Genomic DNA, 23,930 nt, shown 5'->3' on the forward strand with positions numbered 1-23,930 from the left:
ATCTTTCTTATTTCCTACTTTCCAGAGTCATAAGTATGCTTATCACAAGCCACACAGATGAAAAGCTTAATTTCACATTAAAACCAATGCCTTTGCAAGGATTATCCAGTCACTAGTGAATAATTCATTAACCACTGATCCAAAACCACAAATACCAACATCAGTTATAATCTATTCAGTTAAAATCAAATGTAAAGTACAAATTGACGTATACTATCATAACAATGCAAAATGAAAGCCATTTCTCCTTTAAAAAATCAGTTTGTCTGACCTGATACTTCCATTAATGTGTGCTGTGCTGTCATTAGATGAAACTGACTTCATGATCATAACACTGAGCTCTTATATGAGACCTGAGAGCGATATGGTCTGCTTCTGTGGAATTTCCCCCACCTCGTTCCTTACGCACATCACATTCACTCCCTTATCAAAACAACCCCCATGTAGCAGAAAAAGTACCAAATAATCCAAAGAAATTTTCTGCACAGAATTAGGCAATGTGTCGTGTGATTTAAAACACTTCTATATATTATTGTGGCAACAACATATAAAACCAAGTGGCATTTAATTTAAAGATGAATGCATTTATTTTTAAGCATAAATAGACTTTTCATGTATAACATTTCACAAAAAATGGCACCTGTGAGAACACCTCAGAAAATTATTATTTGCAGATGCCACTTGTTTTGATATTTCAGACAATAAAACATGCAAAAAAACAAATAAATTCTTATAGACTTAGGCTACACATTAAATAAGATTCTCAAGCCACATCCAGTGACTTGATTGTGTGCTCGCATAGAAGGACCTCAAAATCAGCTTAGCAAAATTGTGAACCCAAAACATTGTGGCAAGAACCAAATGAAAACAATTCTATTTTAATTACCATTGCTGTTGGCATTTTTAATGCATTTATAGTGTATAGATTAGGATTGAGCTTCTGTGGTTGTAAACATTATTGGCTTCCATGCGGGAGTGATGACTTCATTAGTGGCATCATACCTTCACTTACTGACTGATTAAATGTTGATTAGTGAAGAAGAGATTCTCAACATGCATGCACTTCGAAAACATTCTCTTTACAGATAGACTTGTTTAAATTGTGATTTCTGATGTGAAAACGTAAAGCTTTAATGTCCTGATTTAATGAAAAATGTATGGTTTTTACGGAGGCCCCTAAAGGGATATCGTGAAAGGAAAAATCGTTTTTCAGTGTTTTTGCATTCCTCTGAGGAATCTTGCCTTTGTTTTTAGCACTTTGCAGTGTTTGCTATGTTCTTAAGTCAGGTTCAAGTAATTGAAGTTAAAGTGTAATGTCTGGCTCAGGATGAGGTTAAAGCTCTACCCAGAGGGATAAACGCTCATGTGCGCATAGGAAAAGATTACATGCCTCCTATTTCTGTAACGCAAAGCTCTTTAAATGACTTAGCCGCGTGAGTGCGTCTGGCTTGAACAGAAAGATGCAGCTCTAGATCCTTGACTTCTCCGAGTATCACCGCGGTTGACGTGCTCTGGCCTAGGACTACCTGAAGAAAAAAACACAAAGAAACAGGCTTTCAAAATGCTGGTGACAATGCTAACAGTCATGTACATGTTGGTGAGAGCGGGTGAACAGGTAAGGCAACTCATTAGATTACATCTCCATGCATTTGTCGCCAATCGTCAACATACCAGCCAATAGCCATTCAGTTGACTGAGATTCTTGTCATTGTTTCGTATGCCAGATGAATGAACTGTGACAAAAATGTTAGATGGACAAATATGATGAAAAGACTCAACAGAGGACAATATCACAGTTAGATTTAAACAGATTCTTTTCTCCTTGACTACGTGAAAATGAGAGAGTAAACTCTAACATACATATGGACAAAAGGAGAATTCATGTTTCAACATTAAAAACAAAGAGCTAAAACATTTTATGGACATATATTTGAGGGTGTTTCTTCAACTATGGGCATTTTTGGCCCCTGTAGACTTTTAGAAAATAAACTCTCTTAAAACACTCACTAGTTTAGTATGTAAATGTACAACATACTGTACATGCACAAAATGCACATGCAAATGAAAAATGTTTTATAAATCATATTATCATTTATGTTTATTTTTACTTTGTTCATGATGTGTAATAGCATTTTATTAGGCATTTTCACATTTTAAGATTGGGATAAGATAAGACAAATAAATTAAATACAAACATAAAATAAAATAATAAAGGGATTTTTACATTTTAAGATTGGAATAAATTGAAATAAATAATAAAAGCATCAAGACTTAATGAAAGGCATGGTAAAACGTTTCAATTATGTGACATTCATTTAATGAATAGAAAAATGTTGAAACCCAATAGTTTTAGTTCTTGACGTGTAATAATATTTTTATTTTATGAGGCATTTTCACATTCTATGATTGGGACAAATAAAAAACATAAATGAATAAATGGAGGCATGGTAAATGTTTTCAAGACAGCTATAATGTTACGTTCATGTAAGGTGGAAAATGTTTTTTTTTTTTTTTTTAACTGATAGTTTAAACAAAAAATCAACCACTGGCCGGGACACAAAAGTGCATGTAGTTAATAAAACACCCTTAAATGGTACATTATTGAATTACCATGGTATAACACTGCACTGTATTACTTATAAGCGTTTATAAAATAGTATGGCATGTGTGAAATGAAAAGTCTTTGAGTCACCTGTCATCTCTGGCTGTACAACATCTTCCAATCTCAGTAATAAAGATTTTAGGGTGCATGACATGGCAATTCAGGGCCATAATACTCTTGATAAAAAAAATGTGAATGAGACAGAACTAGATCACTTACGTTTTGTCACGACATCTGTTTATGCCACAAAAGTTGATCTAATTCACAGGGGACAAGATGGTTGTTTCTAATGACAGTTTAGCATGCAGGATCATGACACATCATAAGTCAAATCAAAAGACCTGACATCAAAGCGTGCACACACACACACACACATCAACAACATACTGTAGATCATGCAACACAAACACACACTGATCCTGCTGTGTCTGTTTCAGCTGGGTGTTCGGTGGTTACGTGAGCAGGAGCCTCTCCCGTATGTGGTTTCCCAGCCCTTGCCATGGCAGGTCCACAACGTCTCCCATTCTCGGAGAGGAAGCCGTTCAGAAGAGGTGAAATACTCGACTATATCTGAACTATTACCTACATTACACAACCCCCCCCCCCCCCAAAAAAAAAAACCCACCAATGTTTTCTTTATGATGCATCTCACCAAGAACGTAAATGAGCCATATTTACCTCCTAATCAAAAGAAAAACATACAAAATAATTTGTTTGCATAATGAAAATGGAGCCTGTGATAAACACTAGTGTCATCTCATTTAAGCGCACATGGCCCAAATTATCATTATTGTAATGTGAAAAAAAAATCTCATTCTCATATAGTGCACATTATTGAAGTAGTTATACATTATGGCAATATTTGTGTAATGAGCTACACTGTAAATATATATATAAGATCAATAAGTTATGACAACATATGTTTTTACATTGTTTTATCTCAAAATAAGTTAAGCGATTTTCAAGCTATAGCCTACAAGATTCAACTCATTTTTAAGTCAGTTTAGTGTAATTTAAGTTAAAATGACTTAAACATCCAAGCTGAGTGTACTTTTATTTTTTTTCAATGTAATTTATTTGAATAAAATGAAATAAATTAATTTATGCTACTTTTGAAAAAGCAATCTTTATGTCCAGAATGGACAGTCATGAGAATATTTTTTAGTAGATAAATAAGAAATTAGGTGAAAATATGCTTAAGTTTCATGAAAACAATATTACGAAGTAAAAAATTGAATAATAATCATCATGAAAATAGTGATAGAAATTTTTTAAGGAAAATATTTTTTTTAGGATTTGGAGGTGACATTTATCTTCATGAGATTCATCCTAAAAGTTGCACTGTGCTTTGAAAAGATCTTTTTGAAAGAGTGAAGGTGAAAGAGGGCAATGCTGGTGGGTGGACAAAGAGATGAGAATTTTAATGTGGCCCTTGTTTATGTGGGTGGCCCTTGTTCAATGCTTTGGTCTCATTTTTTGGTTTCTTTCTTGCTATACTTTCCAACTTCTACAGTAGCTGCTGCATCCTGTTATATCTTTCTACTGAAGTTGCGCAATATGACTTAAGTCTTAATTCCAGTGATTGTCAGACATTACTAGGTGCCGTTCAAGGCCGACACACAGACACACTCAGCTAACCTCAGAAAAGCTTGGGCATCCCTCAGGTGCCTATAATCCAATGGAGAAGGATTTGTGTCTTAATGCAATACTAGAAACCAAGTCTGTATAGAGGCCCTGAGGTTCTCCTTCAACAACAGCAACCTAATACATTTGCAAACCAATGGTTAGTTATTACACTGTAACTTAAATTTGTACAGTAAGTACAATCATCTTGGATGTTTAAGTCATTTCAACTTCAATTACTTAAAAAAACGAGTTGAATCTTGTATAACAATTTTTTTTTTAAATTGAGCAATGTAAAAACACGTTGTCATAACTTACTGATCATATTATTTTTTTTACAGCGTACATACATTAAGATTTCACTAATAATAAATTCATATTCATTTGGATCCTTAACTTTCTTAAACGATTGTCATTCACTGTAAAAAGTGAACAGTTGGATCAGCTTAAAAAAATACTTCAATTGGTAACACCTAAAGAATTTAAGTTTTCTCAACGTGATAATTTAAGTTGAGAAAACTTAATTTCTTTAGGTGTTACCAATTGAAGTAATTTTTTAAGTTGATCCAACTGTTCACTTTTTACAGTGTTTAGCTGTCGTTTTTATCCAAAGCACATCACAGATCACTCGTTACGAGGACAATCCCCTGTAAAAGTCCTTACTAAAGAGAGCAAAGCCGCTTTCCTTTTGGCATGTCAAAATGGTCAAATCGGGCTGCTAGTGATTTACATTTAATAATTTACTCAAGTGATGACATAAGTGCACTTTCTTTGCGTTAGCCTTCAAGCTCTTCAGTCCGCTGGGTCTAATGTTCATCTGGGTTTTGTACTGTAGCATTTCAACTGAAATATGTCTGCCATAACCAGATGCCATCCAATATGATTTGGTCTCCAGTAGGAGTTCAGATTTTCCGATTAAATGTAGGATCACATAGTCCCTAACCAAAAGGTCATGCAGTGCCTTTGAAAGGAAATTGGCCCATTAAGGGTTTTGTACTGTAACATGTTGCCTGAAATAGATATTAATGTTTGCCATAACCAGATGCCAGATGTGACTACTTGGCCTCCAGTACGAGATAAAACTTGAATGTAGGGTTATGTAGGGGCTACACGGTTCCTCACCAAAAGGTTACGGGTCATGCAGCGCCTTTGAAGGGAAATCGGCCAATTGGAAGCATCCAAGAAATACTCTCAGACACTGCCATGCACATTTCCTATCATACTGAATTTTTCTGAAAATAGTCATTGTACATTTTTGTGAAAATAATTGTGGGTCCACAGAGTAGAGCGGCCATAAGGACCGTGACATGACCCAACGGCGTGAACACATTGAGTCGCACTGTCACCCGCGGCACTGGCATGTGTGGAATGTCCCGTCTCACACCTGCGGGGTCTGTCTGGGCCACCATGTCTCGCACATTCCAGCAGGAAATACAGAGAGGCGACACTGTCATTAGACTGTGATAAGACTGTCACAGCTGATGCTTTTGTGCGTTCAAGGACAAAAGGATGCACTGACACTTCCAAAGACCTCAAAGTAGTGATGTAAACGCAAAGCGTAAAAGCATTTTTGAGATGCTGCAAATTTCTGAATCTTGTTAAAGGGATAGTTCACCCAAATATTCACGTGGTTGCATTGCTAGCAGGCCCTAGTGTAACATGTTTGGTCACACTTTAGATTATGGTCCAATTAACTAACTATTAACTATTGACTTTTGCCTCAATAAACTACTAATCACTGCTTATTCTTTGTATTATGCTGTATTATTTGCTTTGCAGTTTGGGGGCCAGAGAAGGAACAGCATAGGAGTTTACAGAAAGCGTAAGTATTAGTACCTTAATTAAAACAACTGTACAAAAACATTACACACATTTGTAATTTAATATCACAAAATGTTCAATTTGAACAATTCTCTTCCATGTTTTTTTAGACTCTTCGTCCAGTAATGGACACACCGGAGCCTCTGCCGACAAGGCGGCGTCTACAATTCAGAACCAGTACAGGAAGTACCAGCAGAAGAAGCAGAAAGACCACAAATGAAAGGCCAACCAGCTACACTGTCAGCACATTCTCAGAAAAAAAGGTACCTTTGTACCTAAAGATTGCATTTTAGTCCCTCAAAGGTACATATTGGTACCAAAAGTGTACATATTAGAACCTAAATGGTACATATTAGAACCCTTTTGAAGGGTACTGTCCCAGTGACAGATTTTGTACCTTTTTTTCTGAGAGTGCAGGGTCCATTCCACGCTGATCAAGACCCAGTATAACCTTATAACCCCAGCAACTGCGCACACGCAAAACTGGCCTGCATCCATGTTAAAGGACGACTTCTGTGAGCGACAGTCACGTATTCTGATGTACAGATAGCTGATACCTGCACAAACACAAACATTCAGACACTGACAAACATTTCAGACCATTTGCTGATAAAAGATGCCACAAACACTCACAGATCAGAAGATCTTTAAGATAAATGCATAAAAACTTGCAGATTACATGCACATAATGTATAGTAGAATATCACAGGAAGCTTCATGTTTACTTATCCATCTAAATGAGAACAAACCATAGAGTTTAAAAAAAAAATTGTATATAATGATAATTACATTTACTTTAGACAAACCCAAAACTATATATAACTGAGGACACCGTTGAATGCAGAGTTGGGAGGGTTATTTTAAAAAAGCATTCTGTTACAGTAACAAATTACTTCATAAAAAAGTATTCAGTAATGTAATTCAACATTACAATATGAAAGTAATGTAATCTGATTACTCTTGGATTCCTTCGAGGTCACATACGTAAATAAATTCAAGTAAAAAGCAAAATACTTTCATTTTTTATAGATTTGATGCAAAATATAAAATATTTAAGAAATTGCCATTAAGTTGTAACTATGCTGTAACAATGCTCTGCTAATATGAAACCAGAATTTGTACACAACAGAAATGTTTTGGCAACAGAATGCAAATTTGCTCTTTTCTTCTCATGCACATATACCTGTAATAAGAACAGATGCATCATGCACGGTATTGTTAACATTAAAAAAGCTAAAAATGAGCTTACTGCAAAGTGTAACTCTGTCAAGTATTGCAGTTAAGTCTGTTGGCAGCATTTGTCAAACCTAATGAAAGACCTACTGTGTCTCTCTCAACCTGTGTCCGAGGAGAATGATAGGAGACGGGTGTTGTTTGCGCATGCACCAATAGGTGGCTCACGTGAGTCATGACTGCCAACAGAACCAGAACTATAACGCCATTACATGTATTCAATAACTCCTCAACCTGCTTGGATGTCCCCAACAGGGGCTTTTCCTCAAATTGAGCTCAGTATAGCTAAATAAACCCACACAAACCCACATTTATGTTTTTTCCTAATCATTTTAGGTTAATCTACATTGTGTAACATTTCTATGTTACATTATGTGCCTAGGTGATCGAGTGCAATGTGCCTAGGTGGGAAGCAATGTCAAAATCTGTCATTTGAAAGTCTGCTGAGAGCAATGTGTATTTTTCAACTGTGATAACAGATTATGTACCAGTGATTTGTATAAACTGCCATGGCAACAAACAATCACATTCAATAAACATTTCACAAGCCTCCAAGATGTAGTCATTCTTCCCTCTGCTGGTGAGTTAGTGCTAGTGGAAAACTCATAAAAGAAGTAGGCTAATAATTCATGCTCCACATTATAGAGAAAACAAGAAACAAGAAATAGTGCCTTCAATCTGAATAAAACAATGATTAATCTGAATGTATATCCTATGTAACTCTTCAATGAACAATAGCTATATATGTTTATACCTGCACTTACCTGTGATTTATGTAACTTGACCAGTCAAACACTCGTGTTACTTTGCAATGCGCATGCGCGACTATGGAGACTTGTTTTCAACACGGAATAAAACAAATAAAGAAGGCAATTGCAACTTTTTATCTCACAATTTTGACTTTAGTTAGTTTGACTGAGTTTATATCTCGTAATTGTGACAGAATATCAAGATATAAACTTAGATAAAAACTCGCAATTGCGAGTTATGTTTCCCCCATGTTTCGTACACATGATGGAGCCTCCATCATGGAGGTTCTAAATAATATTTATCAAATTGATCTAGTTAAACTCATTGCACATACAGGATAGAATAAGCATATTTTAAATAAGCATATTTTAAACCACCGTATCCGTATCAGCATCTCTTATCATCAGGGGGATAGGGGAATGGATTCTGATGGCTGGATTGCTATAAAGCATAGTCATCGGATTAGGTTTCCCCATGTTTCTGACAAATTTTCTGGATCTGGTTGGACCAGTTTTGCCACCTTGTGGATCAACTGACTAGTTCATGTAATTTATGTGGTTTAAAGACAGGCTACAGATCCTGGATTCACATTGGGAACATTTCTGTTGCTGCTAAATAGCCTACCATTACACTCAACCAAACAGCTTCTTGTATTCTGTGAGCTGCTGGAGACCCAGAATGAGACATAGCCTACTGTACAGAGTACTGCTAAAAGGAGAAAAACAAACCACTGGAAGGATTGTTGTATTAAATTAAACATTAGCTTAAAAATTAGTTGTATCTCATGGGGTTGGTCCTTTATCAACTCTTTCAACTTTTCAGCACCGTCAGATTATTTTGAAAGAAATATATATATATATATTTTTTTCCATTTATTGTGTTAAAATATTTAAAAAGCAACTCAACATGGTATTATGTCTGATTTAAGGACGTTGGTTATGTTTAAAAAGGAGTGTCGAGAATTAAGGAACTAAACCCAGGATTAAAATGTAGAGAATGTATTTAATCATTTAGCACTTTTACTGAACACCATTATTAGCCTACATAATTGACGACTTTACACTGTTTGATGAATCCAATTAAAATAGCATGCTTTTTTTTAATGCCCCTGAAGGAGTCCACACAAATTAAGTTATGAAGTCAGCCTAAAACATGTTTTGTCCCTTATCTCAAGAATCACATATATATATATATATATATATATATATAAAAAAAAAAATCACACAGGGGTCAAGGCACCATTCATAGAAAGATAGCTTTATTGCACAAGGTGTTGGAGTACTCTTTTTCTGTTTTTGTTTTGTTTTCATAGAAAAAAAAACTGTATATTTAAACACAAGCAATTGCAAATTGAAGCAACTTTTCCATAAAAGTTTAGGAATCCCCTCCGCATTTTTAAACTTTTTTCCCTTTTAGTTATTTGTCTCCTTTTCCTTTTTCTTTTAATAACCAGCAAAATATTCAGAGCATGCAATGCCATTTTTCGTCAAGTTAACCAAAAGGTAGAAACAAAACAAAAGTAAAAACAAACAAAACAACCAACAACATAAATGAATAAAAACATAAGACAAATTATAAAAAGGAAAATATAAATCAAACACCAGACGTCTGGTCTGGGTTTATGTGCCCCATTCAAAACTCAAGGTGTAAAGTACTTTTTGTTAGATTTTATGCTTTTTTTGTCTTTTTAATCCCCTCACATTTAAAGGTATACCTTTAACCAGACTTACAATTGTGCCCTGGTTGCTAATGGAGATGTCGAAAATAGTAATTATTTATACAAAACAGTTTCATATATACAAGAGTCTTTATTTGTAGATTAGAAATTATGCTGACAGGGAGGTCTTGGGTATAGCAGGATTTTTTATTAGTTGATGAAAAGGGGCTAATCGGATCATTTGGGCGGGGAAACAGGCTGTGGGGGTGGAGTTCTATTCCTGACTCCGCCCAGTATTCACACAGCTTCTCCTGTGATTGGTTGGAGCTCGGGGTTCCCTGATTCGACTGGCTAAACAGGCCTGCCCCGTTGCGCAACACAACTGCATTTTCTTATCAACATAAATCATCTTAGAATTAAACAAAGAACTCAGTTGGATACATATATTTTTTATAAATAAAGAAAACCCTTAAAAAAAACCAAAAAAAAAAACAAAACAAAAATTCTAATTCATTTCAAGTCAGCAACTGTCTTTTAAATGTTAAAAATCATGGGACGTAAGGTCTTTCTGGGGTGGTCAAGGGAATATTTTCACAAAATGTTTCACCTGAACAGGCATGAATACTGATATAGATATTGGTCTAATCCTAATGAAACGTTCATGGCAAAATGCTCTGGGCGCGTCTGCCATCAAACAGACAGGCGGACAAAACCCAGTCAGTGGGCATTTGAGCAGCAATAAGAGGAACACATACTTCTTTCATTGTTTTTAAAACAAGTCCACATTCTTCGCAACTCTGTCTCAAGATTGGTTTAAATCTGGGCGATCAAATTTATTTATCTTACACAATCCTAATTTATCAAGCCACCAATAAAACATCTCCTTTTTTTTTTTTTTTCTTCATATGCCACAAACAGATATATTATCATTCAATCAGCTCAATTTTAACCCAACACGACACGTCCCTATTCTGTCCCTTAGGATTTGTTGCGTCAAGTCTTCCTAACATGAGATATGCTCAGGCGGCTGCATAAAACTGAATCCTGTTGAGCTAACTATAAATGTGTGCTATTTCCTGTGCTGGAGTCTGCAGGGGCTAATGGTAAATGTAGTGATCTTTCCCCTGATATATAAGATCTGACCTTTCAGACATGCTGAAAGCTTGAATTTTTTAAATCACAGGAGCGATCTCACCTTAAATGAACGGTTCACCCAGAAATTTTAATTATCCCATGTCACTCTAAACTTTTATGACTTTCTTTTCTTCTTTGAAACATGAAAGAAGATATTATGTCAAATGTTTTTTGGCTTCTCAATGAAAGTCAGTGGGGTTCAAATTTTGTTCATTTAGACCTGTCACAATATCAGATTTTCACTGCACAATTATCGTTGCACAAAAACGATATTATTGCAATGCCTACAGAATTTTTTTGGGGAAAAAAATAATGTTAATGCCGCCATCTACTAAGTTGGAGTGTCAACCAGGCATTGGATTATTATAGTATTAACACGATATTTTGGTTATCGTCAATACCAGCCCAGACAGCAACATAGTGTCGGCCCAGATCCGGCCAACATCTGGTACGAGTTGAATCCACATGTACCAGATGTGGCCCGGATCTGGACCGACCGACACTATGTTGCTGTCTTTAAGTATATTGCATCACCCCTACTTTCATTTTACGAAAAAAAAAAAAAAAAAAACACTTCAAAATATCTTCTTTTGTGTTCCTCAGAGGAAATAACGTCATACGATTTGGAACGACAGAGAGTGAGTATATAAATGATGACCGAATTTTCATTTTTGGGTGAACTGTCTCTTCAAGGGCCTGACGGAAAGCTCTCAAAGCACTGTGGGTATTTAATACTATTCGTTGGGCAGTAGAGATGGTGCATGGATTCAGATGGCGCTCACAGATGTCGTGGGTCCATCTACGAGCTGGAGTTGCAGTGGCACATTTCCATTGTTTCCAAGCAACTGTAGAGAGTGTGTTGGGAAATGTCCATAAATATCTCCTTTACACCACACAGACATGTTGCATTATGCAGCCCGGCTGATTATCACGATGACAGGAATTAGTTTGGGAATCTCTAAGGTCTTTTCCCCAGAATTCCCTACACGGCGACTGCTGCGGCATGTCGAAACACACCCTCTGCCGTTCTTTTTCAATCTCCCTTAGTTATGTTACCCGTTTGTCTCAGCGTTTCGTGATCGACACCTCCTCTCGCTTACTGCTGCACCTCCCACTGAGCGATTGTCTTCAAATCTTTTTTTAAAATAAAATTTTTCTTTTTCAATTAGATATGGCATTAAATCTCTGCTCTCACCATGTATATATTTACTATATCTTTAGATAGAAATATATATGTATATATTTTGACAACAAACATTGCAATATATTTTCTTTTTTTTTTCTTTTGTATTGCAGGAGCCCTGATGTAGTACCTTTTTTTTTTTTTCATTGAAATCATTGGGAGAGTTTGTCGATTTTTGGAAGTTTCTCTGTGATGGGGCTTTGCTTTGGAAACTGAGTGAACGAAGGAGGATTGAGAGGATATTCGATTCATTTAGGGGCTGAATGAAACCTTCCCCTCCTACATTTCACTCATTCCCTCCTTTATTCACCCCTGCGCTACCTAAAGCTAGAGTCTCTAAGACCTTCAAATAGGAATGACCGCTAGAGTCTTCGTGTGGGGAAGGAAAGCAAAGAATAAAGAGAAACTATGAACAAACGCAGAAAAGCTACACAGCGACGGCAGATATCTCTCCTTCTCTGTTCACCCGCCCGTCTGCCTCTACTTCCTCCCTGCCTCTCTGCCCTCTTCCCGCCTTTCTGCCTGCGCTCGGTCCATCCAGGAGAGGCTGTTACGCGTTCACAGTGAGACAGAGGAAGTGTTGACGTTTTTGTGGGAGGTCTGGGTGGGGAAGGAGGGGTGATAAGTATATGGCATCAAACACAAACAATCGAACAAACGAACCAACCAACCAACCAACCAACCAACCAACAAACAGCAAAACAAGAGCCTTTCTTGACGAGAAGGGAGATGCGTCTACCCTTTACATACTCCCTACATCCTGTCCCCCTTTCAGACCAACTCTAGACCGTGTAGCTCAATGGGTGGCACTTGGCGTCTCCAAGCCGATCCCCTTTCGATGCTGAGAGGTCCCTCAAAGGTGTGTGCTTGCCACATGTATACATATATATTTACACATATACATATACATACACATGCACACACACCACACATAGACAAGCTTGAGAAAGCTCAGTGGATCCACCCGGCCCTCCTTAGTGCTAAAGTTCAAAATGTCGAAAATAGAAAACGAACCAAAAAAAGAAACATAAAAGTACAGTAACCATACATCCGCTGTGAAAATGGCTCCAGACATTTTTTTTCTTGATTTTTTTTTTCTTGTTTGTTTACAAAATAGTCAATAACACTCTATACTGTGTCATCAATTGCATGAAAAAAAATCCCAAAGACTCGATTCAGGCGGTTGAGACTTTCGTCCTCAAGCTGTTTTTCCAGACCGATGTGGATCAGGAGGGGCGGAAGGTGAACACCGTGGTGGATTCGTTTATGCATAAGCTTTCCGAGGCAATGCGTTGCAGTATGAAGCTATGCGAGAGACATAAAAAAGAGACACTTTTTCAACAGCCTAAAAACATCTAGACGGATCAATGCGAAACAATATATCTCTTAAAACCTCTTTTTCCTATTTTCTGAAGTCGAGAAATCAAATGAACAAGTGCACATGGAAAGCATTTCGTGCATAAGGTCCAAGGTGTCTTTGACAGAGAGGAGGAGTGGGGGTAGGTGGGGAGGGTGAGAGAAGGATACAACTTAAAACAAAAAGAAGGCAAAATTAGGGGAAAGGGTCAGGGGTTTGGCATATTTAATCCTGGAGAAGGCCAGATAAAAAGCTTGAGCAGAAGAATAAAAAAAGGAAAGCAAACAAAGGTAAAAGAGAGAAAAGAGAGAGACCCCTGTCCCGCCATTGTTCGTTTCCGCCCCTGCCCAGACTCCAGGTGTGTGTGTGTGTCAACGTACTGTATGTGTGTACACGCGAGCTACACCAGAGTGTAGGATTTGGAGTACGCCCCAGCATTCTGCTTTTGCAGTCTTCCCAGGCCGGACGAGCTGCTCTCTAGCAGAGAGTCTCTGGATCCCCCGACCTTGGAGCTGCCGGGTGTTAGGCCGCTGCCTCCCGTGGAGCTTGCACTGGCTCCTGCTCCAGCGGCGACCGCCCCGCTGGGGGCCGAGGAGGTGGAGGAGGTGCTGGGCATGGTGAGAGTCCTCTGGGGCAGGGTGGCCGTGCCTGAGCTGATGCTGGAGCTCCCAGCGGCCCCGCTTGAGGCTGGGCCCGACGTACCAGAGGCCCCTGAGCTGGTCAGGCTGCTCAGGCCACCGTGGCCCAGCGTCAGGGCCTGCTGCTTGGAGGGGTCTAATGTCATGTGGCGGCCCTGTGTGTGGTAGGCCCGGGCGGCGAGGCTCCGGATGGAGGCCTCGCGGGGCGGGACCACAGGGCAAGGGTCGTGCAGCTCTGCTTGTTTCCGGAAGAAAGGGTCCGTCTTCATGTATAGGGGGAGGTTACAGTACTCACCTGCAGGACAGAGGGAAGTGTCAGTTGAACAGTGTTCAGCCTCTGTAGTTGGAGGCTGTTCTATAGATATTGTTTTTTAAAATGAATATATATTTACAGTAGCATGCAGAGATTTTGTTGCAACAATACACAAAACACAGGCCTGCTGTGTCATACCTGTGGACCCATTCTTTAAAATGTAAACCATCAGAAATATAAAATTATTATACATCATAGTTAATAATATTTATTTTTATAATATCAGAAATTATATCAAATAATACAATTATGTAAATATATTTTTTAAACAAACACTCATAAATATCAAACAGTTAAAATATAATTTGCAAACACAAAAACAACCAAAACCAAAATACATATTTATGAAATAAATAATAATAAAAATATACAAAACATTTGTATTTGTTTTTTAATTTTTTTAAAGAATATATTAGAAAAAAATGTATAATTTTTTTATAAATTATAAGAAATATTACTTATTATATAAATATTTATTTTCAATAATTTTTTTTAAATAAACCCTTTTTAAAAATAAAACGTTCATTGAAATTATACGTATGCAAAAACATTTAAACCAACCATGTTTTTTTATTATAATATAATATTTGAAGTGTATATATATATATATATATATATACACACTTTTTTATATTTCACACTTTACTGAGATCATAACTTTTGCAAAACATTTTTTTATATTTAATTTAACCCCTTCAGGAATATCACAATAATAGCTATTATTATAAAATATTACAATAAATAGTTATTTAATAAAATGTGATATCTATAATATTTTATACAATAATTATTATTTATAAAAAGGGAGAATGAGTTCTGGAAATAACACAATCTGGACTTCACAGCTCCAGCACTAAACGCTTAAGATTACCCCCTTAAAACCACCTAAATGTGTCGTCAACTCACTCTTGTTGGCGCGGTGGGGAATGGGCACTGCCACATTTTTGCCGCGGTCGTAGTCCTGTGGTTTGGGTGGGGAGGCAGTGAAGCGACAGATGCCTGGTTCGGATGGTGTGCTCATAGAGGTCATGCTGTCTGCGTTATCATTGGTTCCGGTGGTCATCTGATCAGAGGAGCTGTCTGAGATGAAGCACTCTGTGATCTCAAACTTGGCGTGCTGCAGGTGTTCTTCCAGCTTGGCGTGTTCGTACGCTCGGGCCAGCTCCTCGTACGTGGAAGACGCACTTTCGGTGGACACCATACTGTTACGTCCCTTATCTGAAGACAGGAGAGAACAGAGTTAGTGTGAACACGCTGTTAAACTGTGGTCGATCACTTCATATGCTGGTCAAACGGCCCCTTTCTTTCAAAGTGGACAGTTTTACAAGTCTGGCTAATGGGACCATAAATAGAATTAAAACCTGATATTTGTGTGTGTGTGTGTGTTGACCTGTGTCCTGGGACAGGCTGGCACTATAGCTGTCACTCTCTGTGACCGTGATGCCGTGCTGGGAGCCGACTGTCCGCCAGTCTGAGGTGAGAGTGCGAGCAGGTGTGGAGGCCTGGCATTTCGTCAGAGTCCACTGGCTGGAATAGCGGTTCCTTGTGCTGTGCGCAGACTTCACGCTCTTCCTCGACACTGGATCTGAGAAAAGGTCAAATGAGAGAGTATATGAAACATTCACAAATGATACCATTTTCCATCTAATATGGAATAAGTGGGTGAGCTATGACATACTGGTGCCAGGCCTGATGTCTGACATGTCAATCAAAGGGCCGGTGTTCTGGATGAGGGCGGGGTGATGCACAGACACACCCGTACAGAAGCTCTGAGGGTTCACTGATTGGCTGAACTCAGTGTCCGTCACAGGGATGGTGGCCTTGTCTTCACCTATCGCACACAGCAGAGAAAAACAGAGAGACCTTGAGGAAAATGTTGTTTTACATTTATAGTTCAGGAGTTCTTGAGCCAGGTTTCATTCAGGAATCAACTTTGTCTCATATTTTGATTCTTTAAATTGCTTAGAATCTATCTATCTATCTATCTATCTATCTATCTATCTATCTATCTATCTATCTATCTATCTATCTATCTATCTATCTATCTATCTATCTATCTATCTATCTATCTATCTATCTATCTATCTATCTATCTATCTATCTATCTATCTATCTCTTTGTCTATCTCTTTGTCTATCTATCTATCTATCTATCTATCTATCTATCTATCTATCTATCTATCTATCTATCTATCTATCTATCTATCTATCTATCTATCTATCTATCTATCTATCTATCTATCTATCTATCTATCTATCTATCTTTGTCTGTCTATCTATCTATCTATCTATCTATCTATCTATCTATCTATCTATCTATCTATCTATCTATCTATCTATCTTTGTCTGTCTATCTATCTATCTATCTATCTATCTATCTATCTATCTATCTATCTATCTATCTATCTATCTCTTTGTCTGTCTGTCCATCCATCCATCCATCCATCCATCCATCCATCCATCCATCCATCCATCCATCCATCCATCCATCCATCCATCCATCCATCCATCCATCTATCTATCTATCATCCATCGTATATATTTCTTACAGGTATATTGCTATGACTTCCATATGACTCAACAGCACATCATGCATACACACACACACATACACTGACCTATCTGTTTGATTCCCTCTTTATCCTCGATGAGCAGCTGCACGCGAGGGATATCTATGTGCAGTCGGGGTCCCTGAGGTGGGCCTTTAACTGGAGTGTCAAAACTTCGATTGTTCTTACTGCTCCAGGTGCAAAACAACCACAGAAAGACACACACAAAAAAAGTATTGCCACTGCCACTTCCTTAAACACACACATTTCATAAGGAATGAATGAGATCAATGTTTTAATTTTGGAGATTAATCTTTACACAGACTATTAACTATATCCTTACCTGATAAGCATCTCAGCCAAGCTCTTAGCATCTACAGAAGCAAACAGAGTTCTTTTATTCAAACCTGTAAATTGATTCTCAGAATTGACCTGTATATATATACACATTAAAAATACATACCGCCTCTTTCACTCTCTTACTTACCTCTGAGTCTCTTGAGTCTCTTTTCTTTGCGTTTCTTGCGGATAATAAAGAGTAGCGCCATGCCTAACGTGACCAGGATGACTGGGCATCCGATAGAGAAAAGCTTTTTAACATCGTCCCCTTCCCCTCGCGCTGACTTAATAGGCGGAATAGTGCCTGCGGAGGAAAGGAAATAGAGATAAGTGAAGAGATCGAGATAAAGCTCATGTCAAGGCTCTTATCGCTAAAATTCAGGCCTAAAAACAGATTAATTAATTGATTTAGCTGCTAATTGTACATGTTCTTTTGTGTCGTCCTGTAGTACATGCCCTGGCCCTGGAGGAAATATATATCTGGACATCCGTACAAGTATAGAATGACAATTGAGTGACTTGACTGATGGTGCATTCACATCATGTTATTTTATTATAGCTGGGACGTACTGCCATCATAATCCAGCGTGGCAAACTGGGAGCTCTGGTTCCCGCACCCGGCGCTGTTGCACGCCTTCATCTTCAGCTCATACCAGGTGGCCTCACGCAGCTCAGCGAGGAAGATGTCAGCAGAGGCGTTGGTGCGCACGCTCTGCCAGGCCCAGGTGCCTTTGGGACGGAACTCTAGAAGGACAGCGGTGATGGGGCAGCCACCGCTCGTCCAGCCCTGCAGGTTGAGCCGGGCGTGGGTGGAGTTGATGTGAGTGAAGAGGGGCTGGTCCTTATTGAACTGCGGCTCTGCAAAAACAAGAAATTAAACTAATGATTGGCTAAGTTCATACTACAATATACTAATGTGTTGTTGATTTCCATACAATCCATACAATTATCTATAGTTCATACTATAATAATGTGTTGTATTGATGCAATAGATTGGCTATGATTTAATCTACGAAGGTCTACTTTTTACTTTTAAATGTCACATACAAGATGTTATTTCAGATTTATCCTTGAATTTCACATAACTCTTCCTTAAAGGGATATACACTACCATTCAAAAGTTTGAAATTAATTACATTCAGCAAAGACACATTAAATTGACGAGTGACTGTAATGATATTTATAATGTTACAAAATATTTCTATTTCAAATAAATTAATTCTATTCATCAAAGAATGCTGAAAAAATGTATCACGATTTCCACAAAAATATTAAGCAGCACAACTATTTTCAGCATTGATAATAATAATAAATGTTTCTTGAGCAGCAAATCAGAATATTAGAATGATTTCTGAAGGATCATGTGACACTGAACACTGGAGAATTCAGCTTTACATCACAGGGATAAGTTACATTATAAAATATATTCAAATAGAAAATAATTATTTTAAATTGGAATAATATTTCACAATATTTCTGTTTTTACTGTATTCATGCAGCCTTAATAAATGCAGCCTTAGTGAGCACAAGTGACTTCTTATAAAAACATTAAAAAATGACCCAGAATTTTGAACTCTAGTGTGTATGAATTTAAAAAGTATGAAAAATGATAAACAGCCAAAGGTAATTTTTGCATATGTCTTAAAGGTACAGTAGCAAAACGAGCCTATTTAATTCTAAGGGTTAGTAAGGTGGAAGGAACTGGTCACAAGAAGGAACTAAACAATTATATTTGGTGCAAGAATCTTGATAAAGGGTACAAGTGAACTTCAGGGAAGAAAATAAGCTAGCTAGAACCACTCACCTCTGCCGTGAGTCTTGGCCTCAATGATCTCGCTGATGCGACCGGCTCCCACACTGTTTTTAGCTGCCAGTTTGACTTTGTACCAGGTTCCACAGCGCAAGTTGTCCAACTTGAAAGAGCGTTCGCTTGAGCTAATGAAGACGTCCTTCCACTCCTCAGTGTTATCTACTGAATACTGCAGCACGAAACCTGAACACACACACATATGCAATATGGGACAGCTGTTTTCATTGAATTCTAGGATTCTGTTCATAGAATGCAAAGCATAACTCAGGACACCGTAATGAAGAAGACTTCCTAACATCACCACTAGATGGCGCATTGACCTTACAGACTAATCACAGAGTAACTATCTCAGACGAAGAGCTGATCAGATGGCTGTAAACCTCCATTAGTTACAAAGAGAGACAAAAATGCTGACTGCACATTTATGCAAATAGATGCACAATATGGCGTCGCCCATCATTAGGAACGGGACGGATTTGGTGTCTCACTTCAGCTTTGGCAGATGGCAAAATAAAGGGCTCCACATCAAAAGGATTTACCCACTGACAGCCTGGTGTGCTCCTTATTCTCCTCCCACCCTTCCACACACAAACACCACAGACATCTATGTTTTTACCCTAATTTACTGTGAGGTGCAAGCAGTTTGACAGTAGCATGTGACACAGTGACAGATTAAACATTCGGAGAGAAAGACAGATAGACAGAGACAGAAAAAAGAGAGAATGTGCGAAACATAATAAAACAAACCTTAGAGATAGATAAAAGAAAAGTATAAAGGGGGAGAGAGATATAAAGAAATAGACTTGTTGTTTGAGGCGACCAGAAAGAGGCAGGACAAAAGCTTGTACCTCTGATGGAGCTTCCTCCATTGTCTCCAGGGATCCAAGCCAAAGTGATAGAAGAAGTGGACGTGGTGGAAACTGTCAAACGTGGTTGATCTGGAGGCACTAAAACACAGGACATATAGAGATTGATGGGAAATCTTCCTTTTAATATTCAAACACCAGAAGACAATAATGTGGATCAACTTTTGCTCGTCCTAGAACATGACACAATCTTATCTCTTCCCCTAGTCTAAAGGTGTTCAGCAAGTTTTCATGGTCCAAATCGAGTCATCGACAGGAATCTGCATGTTCGAGAATTTTCCTTCAGAGTGAATGATTTTGCAACTGGTTCAAGTTGGTCATGCAAATTTGCCATGTTGACCAACAGAAAGCGGCTTGCTTTAAAAGTGACTTCTGTGTGAGCTGTGCGTCATACATTGCTATTGGACAATGGACCTTTTTTTACACACAAAATTTCACTAATGTGACCGCACCTCAACCCGAAAATTCAGATTGGTTGATAGGAACTGTTCGAGGACCAACAAGCTAGTTGACCCAGGACCATTTTACAGGACTGTGTGGAAATACACTCTTCCTTACCTTGTACCAGCAGGTTTACGATGATTGTGTCAAACCCCAGTGTGTTGGTCGCTGTGCAGGTGTAGTACCCAGAATCCTCGGCTTTCACAGAACGTAGCACCAGGGTACCATTTGAAAGAATATTCCGGTGACCATCCTGAGTAACCGGAATGGCGGTGTCCTCACTGTGATGATCAAATCACAATCACATTGACCTTTTCATCTTTTTATAAACTAGAGGTGAATATGTAGGACTAAAAAAAAAAGAGGAATTTGGGGTTGTACAACTAAACCGTCACTTTTCATATTTCAAAAACTCATAGGGGTTTTCAGGAAATTGCCAAAAGCTGATCTCAGACCTGTCTTTGGTCCATTTGATGGTAGGTGTCGGCTCTCCCACCGAGCTGCACGGCAGCCGGACTTCCTTCATCCATGGAGTGGTCACCGTTCCACCAAAAGATAGGATTTTAGCAGGAGCTGAGTAGGACAAACAAAGAGTCATATACCAGTGCACAAATTATACTGGGCTTAGCGTGGACTGACCTAATTAAGGTTTGAACCCCTCCCACAGAATGCATTGCACTGTGTTGCTTTTCCATTGCTTTTATATGTAAACACGCATTAGATGGACATCTTTGTTGAGTCAAAACAATGGACATCTTTGTCTTGCGTTTTATGCAGAGTCTTGCCATTACACAGTGTTCTGTCTCGAGACTTTGCGTTTATTTGCCCATTCCACTGCCCTCCACCACGTTTAAACACAAAAGCACGTTCTGTGTGAACCAACCCTTAAAAAGTATACAGTTTGACTTCTACATGTTATTTAATGACTATTTAGTGTGTGACCACTATAGTACACTCAATGGAAATTGAACATACAGGGAAAAATTGGCCATCAAGGGACTCTTGCTCTTTAAACTAGCTGTGAACCAGTTGTTAAATAATAAAGAACACACACACACACACACACACACACACACACACACACACACACACACACACACACACACACACACACACACACACACACACACACACACACACACATATTCATAGATTCTCTCCCTCGTTTTCTGTATTCTGAAATATTGATTGAACTGCCCCCTTCATTGTCTGGCATATTGGCCGGGTCATTGTCTGCCATCTCTTTCTCATTTAGTTGCTTTTACTCCTCTCCTCATAATAAATGACAGGCTATAGCATCATCCATCAGGAGAGAAAGAAGGAAAAGGAAGAGAAGAGAGCATCAGTGACAGAATGACCCTGTGCTCACGTGAGTCATCTGCCTTATCAGGCAATTGCACAATTTCTACATAATCGCTGAGTAAATAAAGCAAAATAACAGACAGGAATTGACATTGAGATTGATTACTGCTCGGAAACTATCAAACTGTCTGATTTGAGATCAGGTATTGACTTCTATAGTGCATGTGGATACAGAGCTGATTGGAGATACATGACACAGGCCTTCATTAAGACTTATTTTCCCATTAAACTCTAGGCGGACTCACCTTTCCCAGCAGGCTCCACAGTCACCTTCTCGCTGATGTTGCCCCGACCAGCAGTGGTGACGGCGGCTGACCAGATCAGATACTGCTGACCCCGGGTCAGGTGGGTGATTCTGTATATAAGCAGCTCAGGGTTGGCTTCGTATTCGCTGGGTGCCTGGAATCATCGCAAGAACACAATGTTACGAACAAACACACTAGAGCTGATAAAGACAGGGGTGTGATATTATTCTGTTTGAAAAACAATTCACAATAGCTGATTTTAGACTCAACAAGTATGTGAACACAAATATTTTAATGTATGTTGGAGTTTGAAATGTGTCCAAATGCAATCCATAATTAAACACTAGTGTATCGCATTCTCAGCACTGCCACAAGGGGCACTATAGTGGGTCTTAGCATAAATGTTCTTCTATACAGTCAATTTTCTCTTTTAGCTAGTTACAATTTAAAGGACTATTCTATGATGAAACCTGTTTGAAAACAGTCTTATTTTTTTCTTTTGTTGATTAGCTACCCGAATAGGTGCGGTCACGTCTAGTGTTGCTCAGTGAAATTTTGGAGGCTAAATCCAGTAATTTCAGTAGGAATCTGCACGATTAGGAGTTTTGCATGACGGCAAAAAAATTCAACTCACAGATTTCACCCTCTTCATCTACATGTAAATTCACGTTCCACTCGAATTTTTGGTATTTACCAACGTTAATTTGCCATGTTGACCAACATAAAGCTGCAGTTAAAAGTCTTTTATGTGAGCTGTGCTTCATACAGTCCATCACTACACTATTGACAATCGACAGTGGACTTTTTTGCCTGTGAATTTTTGCACCTTGATAACATCTGAGTACTGAGCTTTGTTATGTATGTTATGTACATCAGGACTGCACTTTCTAGGAATTAACATCTTTAATTGCATATGTTTCTGGCCTTACTTTAGACTTCAGCTCTTATATAAATGCTTTTTAAAGCTAAAAATGAAAGATGATGACTTGTTTTAAAACAGGATTTATACTGGGCCCTATAAAGGTGAAGATGAATGTGTAACGTGTGTGGCGGCACCTGGAGAAAATGATTATTCAAACACAATTCTTTCCTTTACCCTTGAATTAATAGCGTTTGCTAAATAACAGATTTCTGCTGCTTTTCTTTATGTGAGTGAAAAAGGCTTAACTGTGTGTGTGTGTGTGTGTGTGTGTGTGTGTGTGTGTGTGTGTGTGTGAGAGAGAGAGGGAGACCCAGGGGGCCTTACACAAGTAGATGATAGGGTAAAAAGACAATACCCCTAGACACACTAGATCAGTCAGCCTCAGATAACACTAACAATAGAGGCACTCTAATGAGAGATATCTGCTGCTCACCTCAGCATGCGTAACACACACACACACACACACACACACACACACACACACACACACACACACACACACACACACACACACACACACACACACACACACACACACACACACACACACACACACACACTCCATGATGAGTATTTCTATTATTATATCCACCTTTCATTGTAATGAACAACAAAAACATAAAACAGTATCACTGTACACACACAGAAATAACGTGACGTTAGGCTGTGCTTCAAGCTCTCTGTAATGGTAGTGTGTTTAAGAGAGCCGTGTGTCTGCTGTCCAAACGCGTGTTCATCATGTTGAGTGTCTTCTGCCCGCAGACATGCAAACACACACAGTGTCATTCCCACCGATCTCACTGAATGCTGCCCTGCCATCATCTCTCGTACCCCTCGGTCCTGACACTAACACAGTGCCCCCTACACACACACGCGCACACGCGCGCACACACACACACACACACACACACACACACACACACACACACACACACACACACACACACACACACACACACACACACACACACACACACACACACACACACACACACACACACACACACACACACACACACACACACACACACACACACACACACACACACACACACACAGTGCTGTTTCATTTCATGAGGTGTTTAT

General features: G+C 38.6%; 2 protein-coding genes across 5 annotated transcripts in view; one reads left to right on the forward strand and one right to left on the reverse strand.

Moving 5' to 3' along the window:
• Positions 1-1,450: 1,450 nt before the first annotated feature.
• Positions 1,451-7,832, forward strand: LOC308693544 (uncharacterized protein). The gene is made up of 4 exons (XM_081370488.1): positions 1,451-1,615; positions 3,040-3,153; positions 6,005-6,047; positions 6,157-7,832. The coding sequence occupies exons 1-4, from the start codon at positions 1,562-1,564 to the stop codon at positions 6,264-6,266; spliced, it is 321 nt and encodes a 106-aa protein (XP_081226614.1). The 5' UTR covers positions 1,451-1,561; the 3' UTR covers positions 6,267-7,832.
• Positions 7,833-13,760: 5,928 nt separating this feature from the next.
• Positions 13,761-23,930, reverse strand: part of dscaml1 (Down syndrome cell adhesion molecule like 1) — a gene marked incomplete at its 3' end in the record, with an annotated part of 104,388 nt that continues 94,218 nt past the window's right edge. For 2 of the 4 annotated variants that reach the window (XM_081369794.1, XM_081369792.1), the window contains exons 19-31: positions 21,923-22,076; positions 20,771-20,888; positions 20,433-20,596; positions 19,857-19,955; positions 19,003-19,191; positions 17,769-18,056; positions 17,347-17,502; positions 17,203-17,233; positions 16,929-17,050; positions 15,990-16,142; positions 15,702-15,896; positions 15,218-15,529; positions 13,761-14,293 (exon numbers count right to left, since the gene is read on the reverse strand). In XM_081369794.1, coding sequence (XP_081225920.1) covers positions 13,761-14,293; positions 15,218-15,529; positions 15,702-15,896; positions 15,990-16,142; positions 16,929-17,050; positions 17,203-17,233; positions 17,347-17,502; positions 17,769-18,056; positions 19,003-19,191; positions 19,857-19,955; positions 20,433-20,596; positions 20,771-20,888; positions 21,923-22,076 — 2,514 coding nt within the window. Of the gene's footprint in view, positions 14,294-15,196; positions 15,530-15,701; positions 15,897-15,989; positions 16,143-16,928; positions 17,051-17,202; positions 17,234-17,346; positions 17,503-17,768; positions 18,057-19,002; positions 19,192-19,856; positions 19,956-20,432; positions 20,597-20,770; positions 20,889-21,922; positions 22,077-23,930 lie in introns of all 4 variants that reach the window. The other 2 variants (XM_081369795.1, XM_081369793.1) reach the window with 2 other exon arrangements.

Source organism: Scardinius erythrophthalmus (assembly GCF_964197995.2).
Source record: "Scardinius erythrophthalmus genome assembly, chromosome: 7".
In the NCBI taxonomy this organism is placed as follows: Eukaryota; Metazoa; Chordata; class Actinopteri; order Cypriniformes; family Leuciscidae; genus Scardinius; species Scardinius erythrophthalmus.

Bases quoted from the DNA above. Each gene is read 5' to 3' on its own strand.
- LOC308693544 (XM_081370488.1), top strand. From the start codon at position 1,562: ATGCTGGTGACAATGCTAACAGTCATGTACATGTTGGTGAGAGCGGGT. The intron at 3,154-6,004 runs GTGAAATACTCG...TTTGCTTTGCAG, and splicing joins GAGGAAGCCGTTCAGAAGAG to TTTGGGGGCCAGAGAAGGAA. The intron at 6,048-6,156 runs GTAAGTATTAGT...ATGTTTTTTTAG, and splicing joins CATAGGAGTTTACAGAAAGC to ACTCTTCGTCCAGTAATGGA.